At 36.6% G+C, this 17,658-nt stretch overlaps 1 protein-coding gene and 1 long non-coding RNA gene across 3 annotated transcripts; one reads left to right on the top strand and one right to left on the bottom strand.

The window, feature by feature from the left end:
- Positions 1–12,279: 12,279 nt before the first annotated feature.
- Positions 12,280–13,738, top strand: LOC117336402. Its single transcript, XR_004534600.1, has 2 exons — positions 12,280–12,579; positions 12,966–13,738. It is a non-coding gene; the product is annotated as an uncharacterized LOC117336402 (long non-coding RNA).
- Positions 13,739–14,001: 263 nt separating this feature from the next.
- LOC117336401 lies at positions 14,002–17,498 on the bottom strand. Of its 2 annotated transcripts, XM_033896911.1 has the most exons (4): positions 17,047–17,498; positions 16,642–16,766; positions 16,134–16,386; positions 14,002–15,680 (listed from the first exon to the last, which is right to left on the bottom strand). In XM_033896911.1, exons 3-4 carry the CDS (start codon positions 16,381–16,383, stop codon positions 15,058–15,060), a joined length of 873 nt encoding a protein of 290 aa, XP_033752802.1. In that variant the 5' UTR covers positions 16,384–16,386; positions 16,642–16,766; positions 17,047–17,498; the 3' UTR covers positions 14,002–15,057. The 2 variants fall into 2 exon arrangements, with proteins under 2 accessions (XP_033752802.1, XP_033752801.1); XM_033896910.1 differs by having other exon boundaries at positions 16,642–17,498.
- Between the last annotated feature and the right edge of the window lie 160 nt (positions 17,499–17,658).

Genomic DNA, 17,658 nt, shown 5'->3' with positions numbered 1-17,658 from the left:
TGCCCTCAATCATGGGCTAAACTGAATTCAGACCTGTGGTTAAGATTGCTGTCAGTACCACGTAATAGGGTGGTTCGAATGCTAACACATACGCAAGTAGCGCTGCTGGTTCAAATTATCAGAATATCAGAATAGGTGTGTGCAACGCATACAATGACGTAGGGAAATGTAAATACAATCCATGCCGTTTTAAGCATGTTTGTAGGAAATGTAATGGTGGACACTCACAAATGAATTGTAATTCCTTTCGTGCCAAACAGGAATCACAACAGTTGGGTACCCAAAGAAATAACAGAAAGGGGAAAACACAGCTTGGGGGCCACGCCAATACAAGCTGATGTGTTAGAAGCTTTACTTAGGGATAATTCGAACAGAGTTTTAGCGTCAGAGTTAGTAAACGGTTTCAAACATGGCTTCCCACTACATTATACCGGCCCTCGAGAAACAACACATGCAAATAATTTAAAGTATATTCGCGAAAATAATCATGCTGCTAGGGAGAAAAGTAGGAAAGAGATCGAGTTAGGAAGAATAGAAGGTCCATTTAAAGTACAACCTTTGCCTAATTTGAGAATTTCACCATTGGGCTTAGTTCCTAAGAAAACCACCGGGCAATTTAGGCTAATTCATCACTTGTCGTACCCTCAAAATGCTTCTGTTAATGACTTCATTGATCCAAAATTATGCTCAGTGTCGTACACAAAATTTGATGAAGCAGTTAGAATGGTCCAAAGGCTTGGAAGGGGGGCGTTATTAGCTAAGGCAGATATCAAAGCTGCATTTAGGATAATCCCAGTGTGGCCTGGTGACTTTGATCTGTTAGGCTTTAAGCTTGACAGTATGTATTTTTTTTGACAAATGTTTACCAATGGGTTGTTCTATCTCCTGTTCTATTTTTGAGAAGTTTTCCACAGTCATAGAGGAAAACGTACGTGCGTAAGCGATTGGACAAGGGGGAGTTACTGCATTATTTAGATGATTTTTTATTTGGAGGTGTAAACAACACGAACCATTGTTTCCTTGCTTTAAAAGAATTTGAGATTTTATGTAGTGAGTTGGGCGTTACTATAGCGCCGGAAAAAACGGAAGGGCCTTGTACTGTTCTATGTTTTCTTGGATTAGAGAACGATACAATAAATATGTGTATCCGGGTTCCCATGGCAAAGGTGCAAGATATAATCCAGAAAATTAACACTTCGCTCAATAAAGGTCGCACGACATTAAAACAAATGCAGTCCCTGTTAGGAGCTTTAAATTTTGCTTGTAGAGCTATCCCACCAGCGAGAACTTTTTGTAGGCGCCTTATTAACGCTACCATGGGGACAACCAAACCTTATCATCATATAAGGATCACACATGCACTACGACAAGATCTAAAACTATTAGTATAAAAAAAAAAAAAAAACATCATTCTTTTAATGGCGTGTCTGTGTTTTGTGATCAATTTTGGATCACCAATTCAGATTTACAGTTATTTACTGATAGCTCGACCAGGAAGGGTATTGGATTGGGTGCATATTTTGAAGGACGGTGGGCATTTGGCACATGGCCCGAATCCTGGTTTCAAGCAGGCTACACTGATGACATAACGGTATTGGAGTTTTTCCCAATTCTAGTTGCAGTGTACATTTGGGGGGATAGACTTAAGAACAAGAAAGTACTATTCCGGTGCGACAATCAATCTGTTGTTGCAATTCTCAATTCCATGACAACCAAATCCGTTACTGTCCTGATATTGCTTAAATATATATATTTAGAGCAGTGTTTTACTTAGCATTTTTTGGTCTATTCCGGGTTGGGGAGCTTGTGTATACATCTGCGAAATTGGCACATAGACCTTTGTTAAGGTCTGATATTCAAATAAATAAAGATCTTACAGAGATGGTCATTATATTAAGGCAATCAAAGACAGACCAGCTTGCTAAAGCATTTACTGTGGTAATCCCATGTATCCCTGAAAATGTCGTCTGCCCTATTAAAAACTTGCATGCCTTCCTTCAAGTACGAAATTGCTGCTCGGGATATCTATTTTTACATTTAAACGGTACACCTCTAAATGGATATCAGTTTGGTGAGGTGCTGAAAAAATGCATTGTTTCGTTAGGCCTTCCTCAAGGAAATTTTAAGTCACACTCATTTAGAATTGGCGGGGCAACAACGCTAGCAATGAAAGGCGTGCCTTACGATAAAATCAGACAACAGACAACTAGGCCGGTGGCAGTCATCGGCCTACAAAACCTACATCCGCTTTTGATTGATATATGAATACATGTTAGAGAGATGCCCCCCCCCCCCCCCCCCCCCCCCCCCCCCCCCCCCCCCTTTGCATATAAGGCTAGTAATCGGCGCAAGTTCTTTCAGTGTGTCCTAGGCTCGGTTATAACCGGAACAAGGACGTTAAGCCCCATCAATCAATCAATCAATCAGTTCTTTCAGACGTATGGATAGTTGGTTCATCGATAATATACTGGGCACAACGGATGTCTGTGAAGCTGCTGGACAGCCATTTGAAGCTAAGACACAGAGGCGTTTTGGTGTGATGGTCGGGGCACAGGGGAATGTCTTGGTTTCAGCTATTTGATGTTATTACGGACCAGCTGTAACTAAGGCCTCCACCAGATTTTCTAATACTTCATACTGGAGGTAATGACCTGGTGTCCGTCCCCACTGGCGACCTGTGTGCCCGTATTAGGCACGATGTCGAACTTATACACGAAATGTTGCCTGGGCGCACTATTATATGGTCTGATATTTTACCAAGGATTACCTATCGGGGTTGTGACAAAGTACAATCTATTGAAAGGAAAAGAAAGAGAATAAATAGGTCTTAGATGTTGGGGGGTAGGGTGATTAAGCACCCAGATATAAGTCACACGTGTAAAGGACTGTTTAGGCATGACACGGTTCATTCCTAAACACGTTGCAGGAAGCAATAGAATGTTTTGTAACATTAACTGATCATTGTGTTTATAATCAATGATACTGTATACAACCTCATGTGTTTTTGTATGGATTACGGAACTGTATAGACAGTTCCGAGTGGCAGGATATGGCGGGCAGGCATATAATTATAATTTTTTGTGTCATATTATTTAATTCTGGTGGTATTAATTATACTAGACTGTGCTCTGTTCGGCCAATAGTCTTGCTATGGTTTACCCTGGGGGACTAAATCTTGCTACGGAGGTATCCTAGGAGTTTCTGGCAGGACAGTGCTAAGTCTAAATATAATAATCCTGATCTTGTAATGCTTGCCACGTGATATCCTGGGAGCTAAAGGCAGGATTATGGTTTTCTCCAGGATGGAGATGTTGGTTCCTCTTGCGAGAGGTGGTTTCGGTTTTTTACAAGTGCAGGCAAAATCTGCTAGGTCAGAGGGCAAGGGGCTTTATGTCCGGGTACCTGCGGGTAGACATTTAGCATGGGTCCTTGCTTTGCATGCACTTGTAATAATAAGTTTTGGCTGCGGCCATTGTCATACTAAATTCATAAATTGATAAGCCTGCTCGCCATATTCTGAGGTTGTATACGTTTTATATTAAATGAGACTGCGGTCATTTAAATCCAAATTCATTGTTTGTTTTTTGTTATAAAGAAGAAAAGTATACTAAAATAATACAGTTTAATTAATAATATATAATTAAACAAATTTATTTTGGATTTTCGATCAATAGATTTGAGTAAAGGGCGAGTGTAAAGAGTGAAATAATGACCCGGATATCAAAGGTTAATTTAATGGCTGTTCAGTTATCTCTCAATTATAGATGGTCTTGCCATTAGTCGGTGCAGGGGGATATAAATTTTATAGCTGTCAGGGCACCGGTCTCGGTGGCCGTCTGTATATGTCAGATAAGGTTAACTGATGACCCCTCCGGGGTAAGGGAGGCACAACTTAGCTTCATGCCTATTGCATCTGATAATTGTTTAATTAATCCCGTAGCACTTGACACGCACTTTTGATGTAAAGGTATATCGGGAGTATCCTGCATGAAGCTGATCAGTTCTCAGTAGACCCCGTAGCACTTGACACGTTCATGAGCAGCACTCTTATAACAACCGGTTTTTAGTATTAAAATTTCCCACCATCCTCCCCTTTCACACCGCCCTATTTCAAATAATTAAGTATTTTGATTATAAAGTAAAGATTACATATATGCAAAATAAGGTCTCATATGTTGTATTAATAAATGTGTTTACCGATGACGGTGTATACGTATCGGTGTCTGATGTACAGATATAAAGCTATACTCATACATTCAAAGTTGATATTGAATTATTACTTAATGCATTTGAAAGTTTAACGCTTTTATGTTTTATAACCACTTTTCTGCTGTCGAGTTTAACTCTTTCAGTACTTGATTATTGTGGACACATCATCAGGTTGACATGGGCCTTGAGTGTAACAACATTTTCTGTGAATTGTCTCCAATCATCAACCATATGAGATCTGTGTATCTTGAGTGACTTTGAATTTTGGTGAAAGGAGGCAATTACATTACGGCATAAGGACTGGAACGCGGGTCAGCGGTTTTGGAATACTGTGTATTGGACTACGATCGCGAGTGCTATACTTTTATGCTGCAGTCTTTATTTCAGGGCAGGATATGGCGGGCAGGCATATAATTATAATTTTTTGTGTCATATTATTTAATTCTGGTGGTATTAATTATACTAGACTGTGCTCTGTTCGGCCAATAGTCTTGCTATGGTTTACCCTGGGGGACTAAATCTTGCTACGGAGGTATCCTAGGAGTTTCTGGCAGGACAGTGCTAAGTCTAAATATAATAATCCTGATCTTGTAATGCTTGCCACGTGATATCCTGGGAGCTAAAGGCAGGATTATGGTTTTCTCCAGGATGGAGATGTTGGTTCCTCTTGCGAGAGGTGGTTTCGGTTTTTTACAAGTGCAGGCAAAATCTGCTAGGTCAGAGGGCAAGGGGCTTTATGTCCGGGTACCTGCGGGTAGACATTTAGCATGGGTCCTTGCCTTTGCATGCACTTGTAATAATAAGTTTTGGCTGCGGCCATTGTCATACTAAATTCATAAATTGATAAGCCTGCTCGCCATATTCTGAGGTTGTATACGTTTTATATTAAATGAGACTGCGGTCATTTAAATCCAAATTCATTGTTTGTTTTTTGTTATAAAGAAGAAAAGTATACTAAAATAATACAGTTTAATTAATAATATATAATTAAACAAATTTATTTTGGATTTTCGATCAATAGATTTGAGTAAAGGGCGAGTGTAAAGAGTGAAATAATGACCCGGATATCAAAGGTTAATTTAATGGCTGTTCAGTTATCTCTCAATTATAGATGGTCTTGCCATTAGTCGGTGCAGGGGGATATAAATTTTATAGCTGTCAGGGCACCGGTCTCGGTGGCCGTCTGTATATGTCAGATAAGGTTAACTGATGACCCCTCCGGGGTAAGGGAGGCACAACTTAGCCTCATGCCTATTGCATCTGATAATTGTTTAATTAATCCCGTAGCACTTGACACGCACTTTTGATGTAAAGGTATATCGGGAGTATCCTGCATGAAGCTGATCAGTTCTCAGTAGACCCCGTAGCACTTGACACGTTCATGAGCAGCACTCTTATAACAACCGGTTTTTAGTATTAAAATTTTCCCACCATCCTCCCCTTTCACACCGCCCTATTTCAAATAATTAAGTATTTTGATTATAAAGTAAAGATTACATATATGCAAAATAAGGTCTCATATGTTGTATTAATAAATGTGTTTACCGATGACGGTGTATACGTATCGGTGTCTGATGTACAGATATAAAGCTATACTCATACATTCAAAGTTGATATTGAATTATTACTTAATGCATTTGAAAGTTTAACGCTTTTATGTTTTATAACCACTTTTCTGCTGTCGAGTTTAACTCTTTCAGTACTTGATTATTGTGGACACATCATCAGGTTGACATGGGCCTTGAGTGTAACAACATTTTCTGTGAATTGTCTCCAATCATCAACCATATGAGATCTGTGTATCTTGAGTGACTTTGAATTTTGGTGAAAGGAGGCACTTACATTACGGCATAAGGACTGGAACGCGGGTCAGCGGTTTTGGAATACTGTGTATTGGACTACGATCGCGAGTGCTATACTTTTATGCTGCAGTCTTTATTTCAGGGCAGGATATGGCGGGCAGGCATATAATTATAATTTTTTGTGTCATATTATTTAATTCTGGTGGTATTAATTATACTAGACTGTGCTCTGTTCGGCCAATAGTCTTGCTATGGTTTACCCTGGGGGACTAAATCTTGCTACGGAGGTATCCTAGGAGTTTCTGGCAGGACAGTGCTAAGTCTAAATATAATAATCCTGATCTTGTAATGCTTGCTACGTGATATCCTGGGAGCTAAAGGCAGGATTATGGTTTTCTCCAGGATGGAGATGTTGGTTCCTCTTGCGAGAGGTGGTTTCGGTTTTTTACAAGTGCAGGCAAAATCTGCTAGGTCAGAGGGCAAGGGGCTTTATGTCCGGGTACCTGCGGGTAGACATTTAGCATGGGTCCTTGCTTTTGCATGCACTTGTAATAATAAGTTTTGGCTGCGGCCATTGTCATACTAAATTCATAAATTGATAAGCCTGCTCGCCATATTCTGAGGTTGTATACGTTTTATATTAAATGAGACTGCGGTCATTTAAATCCAAATTCATTGTTTGTTTTTTGTTATAAAGAAGAAAAGTATACTAAAATAATACAGTTTAATTAATAATATATAATTAAACAAATTTATTTTGGATTTTCGATCAATAGATTTGAGTAAAGGGCGAGTGTAAAGAGTGAAATAATGACCCGGATATCAAAGGTTAATTTAATGGCTGTTCAGTTATCTCTCAATTATAGATGGTCTTGCCATTAGTCGGTGCAGGGGGATATAAATTTTATAGCTGTCAGGGCACCGGTCTCGGTGGCCGTCTGTATATGTCAGATAAGGTTAACTGATGACCCCTCCGGGGTAAGGGAGGCACAACTTAGCCTCATGCCTATTGCATCTGATAATTGTTTAATTAATCCCGTAGCACTTGACACGCACTTTTGATGTAAAGGTATATCGGGAGTATCCTGCATGAAGCTGATCAGTTCTCAGTAGACCCCGTAGCACTTGACACGTTCATGAGCAGCACTCTTATAACAACCGGTTTTTAGTATTAAAATTTTCCCACCATCCCCTCCTTTCACACCGCCCTATTTCAAATAATTAAGTATTTTGATTATAAAGTAAAGATTACATATATGCAAAATAAGGTCTCATATGTTGTATTAATAAATGTGTTTACCGATGACGGTGTATACGTATCGGTGTCTGATGTACAGATATAAAGCTATACTCATACATTCAAAGTTGATATTGAATTATTACTTAATGCATTTGAAAGTTTAACGCTTTTATGTTTTATAACCACTTTTCTGCTGTCGAGTTTAACTCTTTCAGTACTTGATTATTGTGGACACATCATCAGGTTGACATGGGCCTTGAGTGTAACAACATTTTCTGTGAATTGTCTCCAATCATCAACCATATGAGATCTGTGTATCTTGAGTGACTTTGAATTTTGGTGAAAGGAGGCACTTACATTACGGCATAAGGACTGGAACGCGGGTCAGCGGTTTTGGAATACTGTGTATTGGACTACGATCGCGAGTGCTATACTTTTATGCTGCAGTCTTTATTTCAGGGCAGGATATGGCGGGCAGGCATATAATTATAATTTTTTGTGTCATATTATTTAATTCTGGTGGTATTAATTATACTAGACTGTGCTCTGTTCGGCCAATAGTCTTGCTATGGTTTACCCTGGGGGACTAAATCTTGCTACGGAGGTATCCTAGGAGTTTCTGGCAGGACAGTGCTAAGTCTAAATATAATAATCCTGATCTTGTAATGCTTGCTACGTGATATCCTGGGAGCTAAAGGCAGGATTATGGTTTTCTCCAGGATGGAGATGTTGGTTCCTCTTGCGAGAGGTGGTTTCGGTTTTTTACAAGTGCAGGCAAAATCTGCTAGGTCAGAGGGCAAGGGGCTTTATGTCCGGGTACCTGCGGGTAGACATTTAGCATGGGTCCTTGCTTTTGCATGCACTTGTAATAATAAGTTTTGGCTGCGGCCATTGTCATACTAAATTCATAAATTGATAAGCCTGCTCGCCATATTCTGAGGTTGTATACGTTTTATATTAAATGAGACTGCGGTCATTTAAATCCAAATTCATTGTTTGTTTTTTGTTATAAAGAAGAAAAGTATACTAAAATAATACAGTTTAATTAATAATATATAATTAAACAAATTTATTTTGGATTTTCGATCAATAGATTTGAGTAAAGGGCGAGTGTAAAGAGTGAAATAATGACCCGGATATCAAAGGTTAATTTAATGGCTGTTCAGTTATCTCTCAATTATAGATGGTCTTGCCATTAGTCGGTGCAGGGGGATATAAATTTTATAGCTGTCAGGGCACCGGTCTCGGTGGCCGTCTGTATATGTCAGATAAGGTTAACTGATGACCCATCCGGGGTAAGGGAGGCACAACTTAGCCTCATGCCTATTGCATCTGATAATTGTTTAATTAATCCCGTAGCACTTGACACGCACTTTTGATGTAAAGGTATATCGGGAGTATCCTGCATGAAGCTGATCAGTTCTCAGTAGACCCCGTAGCACTTGACACGTTCATGAGCAGCACTCTTATAACAACCGGTTTTTAGTATTAAAATTTTCCCACCATCCTCCCCTTTCACACCGCCCTATTTCAAATAATTAAGTATTTTGATTATAAAGTAAAGATTACATATATGCAAAATAAGGTCTCATATGTTGTATTAATAAATGTGTTTATCGATGACGGTGTATACGTATCGGTGTCTGATGTACAGATATAAAGCTATACTCATACATTCAAAGTTGATATTGAATTATTACTTAATGCATTTGAAAGTTTAACGCTTTTATGTTTTATAACCACTTTTCTGCTGTCGAGTTTAACTCTTTCAGTACTTGATTATTGTGGACACATCATCAGGTTGACATGGGCCTTGAGTGTAACAACATTTTCTGTGAATTGTCTCCAATCATCAACCATATGAGATCTGTGTATCTTGAGTGACTTTGAATTTTGGTGAAAGGAGGCAATTACATTACGGCATAAGGACTGGAACGCGGGTCAGCGGTTTTGGAATACTGTGTATTGTCACGAGTGCTATACTTTTATGCTGCAGTCTTTATTTCAGGGCAGGATATGGCGGGCAGGCATATAATTATAATTTTTTGTGTCATATTATTTAATTCTGGTGGTATTAATTATACTAGACTGCTCTGTTCGGCAAATAGTCTTGCTATGGTTTACCCTGGGGGACTAAATCCTGCTACGGAGGTATCCTAGGAGTTTCTGGCAGGACAGTGCTAAGTCTAAATATAATAATCCTGATCTTGTAATGCTTGCCACGTGATATCCTGGGAGCTAAAGGCAGGATTATGGTTTTCTCCAGGATGGAGATGTTGGTTCCTCTTGCGAGAGGTGGTTTCGGTTTTTTACAAGTGCAGGCAAAATCTGCTAGGTCAGAGGGCAAGGGGCTTTATGTCCGGGTACCTGCGGGTAGACATTTAGCATGGGTCCTTGCCTTTGCATGCACTTGTAATAATAAGTTTTGGCTGCGGCCATTGTCATACTAAATTCATAAATTGATAAGCCTGCTCGCCATATTCTGAGGTTGTATACGTTTTATATTAAATGAGACTGCGGTCATTTAAATCCAAATTCATTGTTTGTTTTTTGTTATAAAGAAGAAAAGTATACTAAAATAATATCATTTACTATATCGTTTATATATACCAGGAAGAAAAGAGGACCTAAAATTGAGCCTTGAGGTACGTCTGCAGTAATATTTTGAGTTTCAGAAGAAATTCCATTAAGTACAACTCTTTGACATCTGTCAGATAAATAGTTTTTACACCAAGACAAAAGTTTCCCAGAGATAACCGATTTTTGCAGTTTGTGTATAAGACCCCTATGCCTCTATCGAAAGCTTTACTAATGTCACAAAATACAGCTATAATTTCTTTACCCGCATTTAAAGCCCTCCCGATATCATCTGTAATACTTAATAACTGGTTACTTGAAGAATCCCCCGGTGTAAATCCTGACTGACATTTTGTAAAAAAAATTGTATCTATATAGAAATTATAAATATGTTTAAAAATACACCTTTCCATTAGTTTACCTACGATACTTATCAAAGATATAGGTCTGTTATTTGATACAATACATTTATTGCCTTTCTTAAAGACTGGCGTGACATTTGCTTCTTTCCATATAGAAGGATATGTACCACAATCGATAGATTTATTAAAAGAAACTTGGAAAGAATTGAAATTATTGAATTAGTTTTTGCTTCTTTAATGATTTTAGGACTGATACTATCAGGACCTTATGCTTTAGAAGTATCTAACATACATATTGCATCTTTAACATCTTGTTCAAATATGAAAATGTTTTCCATTTTATTTTCTGGAGTAACTATATTACTCGGAAGTGTTACATGGGAGTCATCAATTGTAGACTGGCTTATAAAGTAATTATTAAAAATATTTGCCTTTTGTTTATCATCCCCATAATTTATATCGTTATTTAATAATGTAGGTATACGAGATTGTTTTGTTGAAAACTTTGTAAAAGTATTAATTAATTTCCACCAGTCTCGTGTCGAAGTAGACATAATTTTTATTTTACCCGTTAACTTTAAAACATATTCACTTTTGGCTTTCCTTATAGCATCTATACATTTATTTCTTGCATGTTTAAATTGCTGCCAATGATATGGAGTTTGTGTGTTTTTAGCTTATCTTAGTATTTCAATGTTCAATGTTTATTTTACTCTAATTATACGGCTTATACGAATTCTAAAGGCTACACAATACAGACAACAATCCTTTATATGTAAACAAATTAACGGAAAATGGATAAAATTAGATAGATCGCCTCTGGCGAAAAGACGAGAATTAAGGTTTGTTAAATTTCGTCTTTTCGGGGCGATATTGATTGAATTTAATCAAATTTAATCAGAAACATTCTGAGGGAAGAGGAATAGATTTTGCATAAATGGTGACTCTGACCCCAAAGGGGCCAGAGGGGCGAGGTCAAATGGGGGAAATAGTGTTTATTCCTTTAAATCGCTACTAGTCATTAATTTATCAATGGATTTAGCATAAATGCATAAATGGTGGCACCGACCCCAATGGGGCCAGAGGGACTGGGCTTAATAGGGAATGGAATAGAATTCCTTTAATTCGCTACTAGTCATAAAGTTATGAATAAACTTGAACCCTATTTGGTCAAAAACATCCTTGGTGATAGCTTTTGCATAAATGATGACTCTGACCTCCAGGGGCCAGAGGGGCGGGCCCAATAGGAGAAATTGAGGTTAATTCTTTAAATCCCAAGTAGTCCTAAATTACTTAATATATTTTAATGAAATTTAGTCTGAAGTATTATTTGGCTAAGGTGATCTAATGTTGTATAAATGGAGATTATTGGTCCCTTAGGGCTTGAGAGAGGACCTAATAGACACATGTTCCTAGTATTGTTCTTTTGTTGTATATATGTTGTTGGTAAATGTATTATAATGTATTGCGATTTGTATGGTGATATAAAAAATGAATAATGAAAAATTGCAATTTGAAAAATCAAAATTTCTATATACGCAGCTATTGTTACGGTACAACAAAATAACAATAGCTATTCAACTCGATAATTGATATTGATAATCACGTGACTCATTGATTATGTAGCTCCATAATACTGTAACTCGGTAATTATGTGTTTTGATAATAATGTAACTCGATAACTATGTGTCTTGTTGATAATGTAACTCCATAGGTATGCAACTAGATAATTATGTAACTAGATAATTATGTAACTAGATAATTATGTAACTTGATAATTATGTAACTTGATAATTACAATAATAACTCAATAATTATGAGACTTGATTGGTGCTTTCCATGTAATATAAAACCAAAGGCAATTGAATTAGTTATGAAGTGTATATAAGTATCAACAAGGTGGCGAGCATCCCTCTAGAAATCCCCAAACGACCGAGTTAAAAATAACCGTCTATTTATATATCCGAGGTAAGCTGGGATTTGACCTTACACTCGGGAATTTGGAATCCCTATATATAGACTGTTATGACCTTACTGTGAACTATGTCCAGTATGAAGTATCTACACACAAATAGGTGCTTTTGACACAATTCGTTCTAGGTACTGTGAATCAGAAGTGATTGGGAAGACAGCGTTATCATCAAACCAAAACGTCAGGTCCATCCCGATCTATCAGAGTAATGGGGCTGCTCGTTTCGACACATGCCGACTCAACTTCGGGAGAGCCGGTCATGTGACCGGCACATTTTCCAATCGAGTGTACCGGCTGTATTGCAAGATGGCGGCCGATGCAATAGCGTTGGCAATGTTGGATATGTTTATGGAAAGTGATAGTGAAGGGGAAGAAATGGAATGCTTGATGGAGGCGACTCAAACACCTCACAACGCAGTAAGTACAAATTTTGTATGAAAAATAAAATAATTGTACATGGGGGGGACGTTGTAAGTGTATTTTCAAGACCATCTGGTTGTTATCACTGTAATCACTGTTAGACATCGAACTAAGCCTTTTGGCTTTTTTGATGTATTATTGTAATAACTACATGTATACTTAAAAAACGCGACTTCCTTCAGGTTGCGCACATTGGATACACTATTGTCCTTTTCCATACAGTATTTACAGGATCCTAGGCAATATTTAACACTACCTAGGGTCCAAATAGGGGTTTCAGATTTCAGATAACAGAAGCGATGAAATAATCTTGTTAGGTTTATTCTTTTGACGGTTATGTAGGCTGTAGCTTTTCATTTGATAATTTATTGTTTGACTTGCAGTTTACGAGAAGATCGAACAAAAACAGAAGGGTATTTTGAAGAAACAATCCCGAACTACTTACCAGATGACTTCACAAGGTTTTTTAAAATGAATCGTGAAACATTTGATGTCCTTTGTCAAAACCTTAGTGAATGTGAACAGTTAAAACAACGTGTATGTGCAGGAGGTAGAGAACCGATTCCGATGGAGAAGAAGGTACTGATGACCATTCGTTATTTGTCGTCAATGGATACAATACGTAGTTTAAGTGACAGATTTGGTGTAACCGATTCTTCGTTTTTGAAGTGTAGGGAACAAGTAATTAATGCAATTAACTCTTCATTGAAGAAATTCATCAAATGGCCAACGACTGGTGATTATTTGTCAATATCAGAACGCTTCAATGATACAGGTTCATATGAATTCCCAAATATCATTGGAGCAATAGATGGGTCACACATCCCAATCGAAGCTCCAGCAGAGGATGCTAATGCATATTACAACAGGAAAGGATTCCACTCCATTCTTTTGCAGGGCATCTGCACACATGACTTGATCGTCAGTTCATGAACATTTACCTCCTAGATAAGCTTGTCTCCACACCTTATATGTACATGTAAAGGCAATTATCATGAAACTGTCATTTCCATTTTTGATTTGTTGTCAGCTTCTTTCGAACTGATATGAGGTAATTGCTGAAGTGCACATTGACATATATATCATCTTAAATCCATGGTTGAAGCGATTGTTAGTGGCAAGATAAACTTAGTAAATATTAAACATGTACGACTACTGTTCTTTTTTCTGTTGATTAATTTGACCAGTTGTCAATTTACCAAACAAAACTGAATTCCATATTGTACAAATATGCGGCCCAATATGTGCTTCAAAACAGGTACATGTACATAACACATATCCTTAACTTTGTTCATAGCGAGTGGAAATACAAGATTAAGATACATGTAAATTGAAAACATTTATTTAAAAAAAGAAAATAGTAATAACAGTAACAACATGTATTCTTCCTTAAGAAATACAGCTAACAAAAGTAGCAAACTGAAAAACTGATCAGCTCATGATATTCAGTTTTTTTTAACAATTTTTAAGTAAAATGAGTATGTAACTATATAATTATTCTTGATCACTAGCACAAAGTTAGCAAATTAAAAAACGTAATGATAATCATATTTAACAACAAACATTTGTCGGTAATTATTGTATGCAATAATGAAGTGGTCATATTGCCATTAGTACATTTATGGAGCACCAAATAAGTGTTTTCTATCATAAAATAATTCATGTAATTAAAACTATATTTGTTTTGGAGATGGATTTACTTGAAAAAAAAAACATGTTTGCTTCTTTTTCACACCAGGTATTATTAATATATCTGTAAAGTTGGGTTACTAGATTTAAAGAGAAGTTCAACCACACATACTATGTATAAATTAAATCTACAAATTAAATGAATTCAATTTAAATCTAATTGATTATGTGTACACATTTTTATCATGTTAAAATGTATTCAGGATTATCGCAATGTATTAATTTGGTGCTCCATATATGCAGTTACAAGCATAGATATTTTGTAACTAGAAATAATTGCATGAAAATTACCTTAACTACATAAACAACATTTCATTTAACTTTTACAAAAAGAAATTGCACTTTCCTCTTTCAATACATATATTGAAACAAACAGAATACAGAGCAAATACGCTGTCGTTCACTTTTCATTGATCATAAAAAACAATTTCGGGCAAACAACTAATTGTCAGTAATTTTATATATAGTTACAATTACATCTTGCACCTAGCCCAAATATTTGAAGTTACATTTATTTAATATAATTGAAAAAGTAATAAGATTGAAACAAGCAAAAAAACCAACATTTTTAAGAAAAATTTGATTTGAGACGCACTGGGTTGTGAACCTCACTTTCTTCTCTAAATACATGTAAACACATTTAACAGTATAATATGATCATAAAACAAGAATTAACACAATTTCAAGACATTTAAGAAATAAACTTGGCACCTGGCACAGATAATAGACTATAAAAAAGAATCTTCAGGCAGAACAGGGATAAGATAATAAAATATATATCGTCATTTAATCATCATCAGAAGACGCACTTGGGGAATTGGAATGAGCTGCAGAGGAATCTTGTTTTCCTCTTAAAACATCAATGAAGGATTTCATTATGTTCATTTTTTCCTTGTGCCGCTTTGCAGTTTGCATTTCTCGTTTTTCAAAGAGACCGGTTAAGGTTTCTGTAACTGTGTCAACTGTCCTTTTCCTTTTTTTCATTTTCCCCTTGCCTTTCCAGCCTCTGTCTTTATCGAGTGAATTTCCAGCCAAAGTACCACCACTCATGCTCTTTTCTGCTTCATTCTCATTCTTTTCTCTTCCATTTTTTGTTTCAACTACATGTTCTAAATTTCCAGAATCAACCAAATATGATGGATTGTTGTCAACTCTGGAGTCCATCATGTCATAGAGTTCATCCTCTGAAGCAGGAGACTCACCTGAAGTATTATTCTTCTTTTTTTTCCTTGCATACCTCTCTCTTAAGTGTCTGTACTTTAATCGGCATTGTTCTGAACTAAAGGTTGCGCCATATGTTGCCATTTTTCTAGCAACATTTCCCCATTTGTTTTTTACTGGTTTCCCAAGGTCAAAGTCATTGACGACTTGTACTAAAAGTTTTTCTTCATTAGTACCCCAAACTTTGTCTGTAAAGAAAAACAAATGGTGTGCCAATTTTGCTTTTAAGGTTTTCAGATTTATGTAATATCTGTATATTTAATTAAGTGATAAAAGTGACATATCTTGTATTTGAATATCAAACCTGCTTTTTCAAAAGTGATATCTGATATTCATTTGCATTCATGAATACCTGATATCTGCAATTCAATTACCAGACTTGAATATTTGATAACAGGTATTCAAAAGTCTGTTATCATTATCAGGTATTCAGCTACTAGTATACATCCAATACAACCTAGAACTATAAGCAAAAGCCTTTTGTTATAAGAAACAGAATCTTAAACATAAAAAACTTAAACATCGAGTTAGGCATATTTATACTAAATATTCTATATGTACATGACTTTGTGTTATCGAGTATGTCATCACAAATGCAGAGCGCTAGCACTGCTTACAAACAAACCAATCCCTATACTAACCATTTGTGGAAAAAGCAGAAGAGGATCCGTCAGTCCCTTTCTCCTGACACACTGGTGCTGACAGAGAAGGTGATGGGGATGGTGAGGGGGGTGAATGGTTGCTTGAGGATGGCTGGTTGCTTGAGGATGGTTGTTTGCTTGGGGATGGCTGGTTTCTTGAGGATGGCTGGTTGCTTGCAGATGATCTTTTTACCTTTGCCATAATTTGATCAATCATTAGACGAACTGCAGCTGCAACTGCAGACGTCATGTTCTACAAGAAAAAAAAGTTGCATATACCAAATGTGTATACATTTTAAACAGAAGAAACAATGTGTTAATAGTCAAGATTCTGCATACATAATTACATTGTAATTATAACTACACTACTAAATTTTCAAGTAATCAATTTTATTCTGATCTGTGGTGATTGTAGGTATGTTGACAAGCTACATTAAAATATCTGTTAATATGGTACTATTCCAGTGCCAATTTAAATTAGTCATTACATAAGTCAGAAAAAATATACCTCCTGTTGCACACGGATCACAAAAAGTCCCTTTCACTTCCTTTGTTAAATGTAGCTCTAATTCGTAAGTGTCGCAGCAGCTTGGATGAAAACACCTCCTGCAGGACGGGCAGCGCAAATAAATCCTGTGATCAGGAACATTCTCGTTAAAAGATGCTGCTATGTATGTTATGTAATCGATAATTTTGAATACTAATACATGTACTACTGTATATATTGTTCCCACTAAGAAGACATACCATCGTCCCATAGTATATAGAACATCAAATACAGACCGATAACAAAATCGTAATTACAGTATATAATTAAACTTATATGTCTTTTATAATTAATTCTCCTCTGTTTCACAGCCTTGTGTCAAATGTTTAACATAACTCACAAGATTTTCTTTGTAATTATACTCACTTGTAATCACCGTCTATATATATATCTGTGTTTCCAGATTTTTCCTGCGCTTCTAGTGAAGCAAGAGAGCGGAATGGAGCTGGCTGGGCACACAAAAAGCAGGTCCACTTTGGTGTTACGTCCATCTATGAATTACAACAAATTCACTTGTAGGCCTATCATAGGGGTTCGTTACAAATGTCTAATACACACATGCTATACTGATATGGGTCTTGAACAGCACACCTGTGTATGGTTAGGTACCGGATACCTATATGGGTCGCAACACACGTTTAGCTGCCATAATTTCAAAGTTTTGAAAGTACACTTTATCTTCTGATATTCTTTTAAGAAATCAGCAATATCAAATATATCTCCTACATTGTCCGTATGCACAGATAAACCAAAAGTAAACCTATGTAGTAGCGCTAATAAATTGTACCACATGAGATTGACAATAATATAATGTTATAAGCTTGGCCTAATAACCTGTATTTTTATGGGTTATTATATATATATATATATATATATTAGGAGCAATAAGAATATTTAATAACCTATATGTTAAAAAAAAATACCCTGTATACTACAGTATACATGGTATTTTATATGAGTTATATACCTACTGTATTC

Source organism: Pecten maximus, chromosome 10 (assembly GCF_902652985.1).
Source record: "Pecten maximus chromosome 10, xPecMax1.1, whole genome shotgun sequence".
NCBI classification, from domain to species: domain Eukaryota; kingdom Metazoa; phylum Mollusca; class Bivalvia; order Pectinida; family Pectinidae; genus Pecten; species Pecten maximus.
Note: the sequence above shows the minus strand (reverse complement) of the source record. Positions and strands in the feature narration are given on the sequence as shown.

Bases quoted from the DNA above. Each gene is read 5' to 3' on its own strand.
- LOC117336401 (XM_033896910.1), bottom strand. From the start codon at position 16,383: ATGACGTCTGCAGTTGCAGCTGCAGTTCGTCTAATGATTGATCAAATT. The intron at 15,681-16,133 runs GTTAGTATAGGG...TTTTCTTTACAG, and splicing joins TTCTGCTTTTTCCACAAATG to ACAAAGTTTGGGGTACTAAT.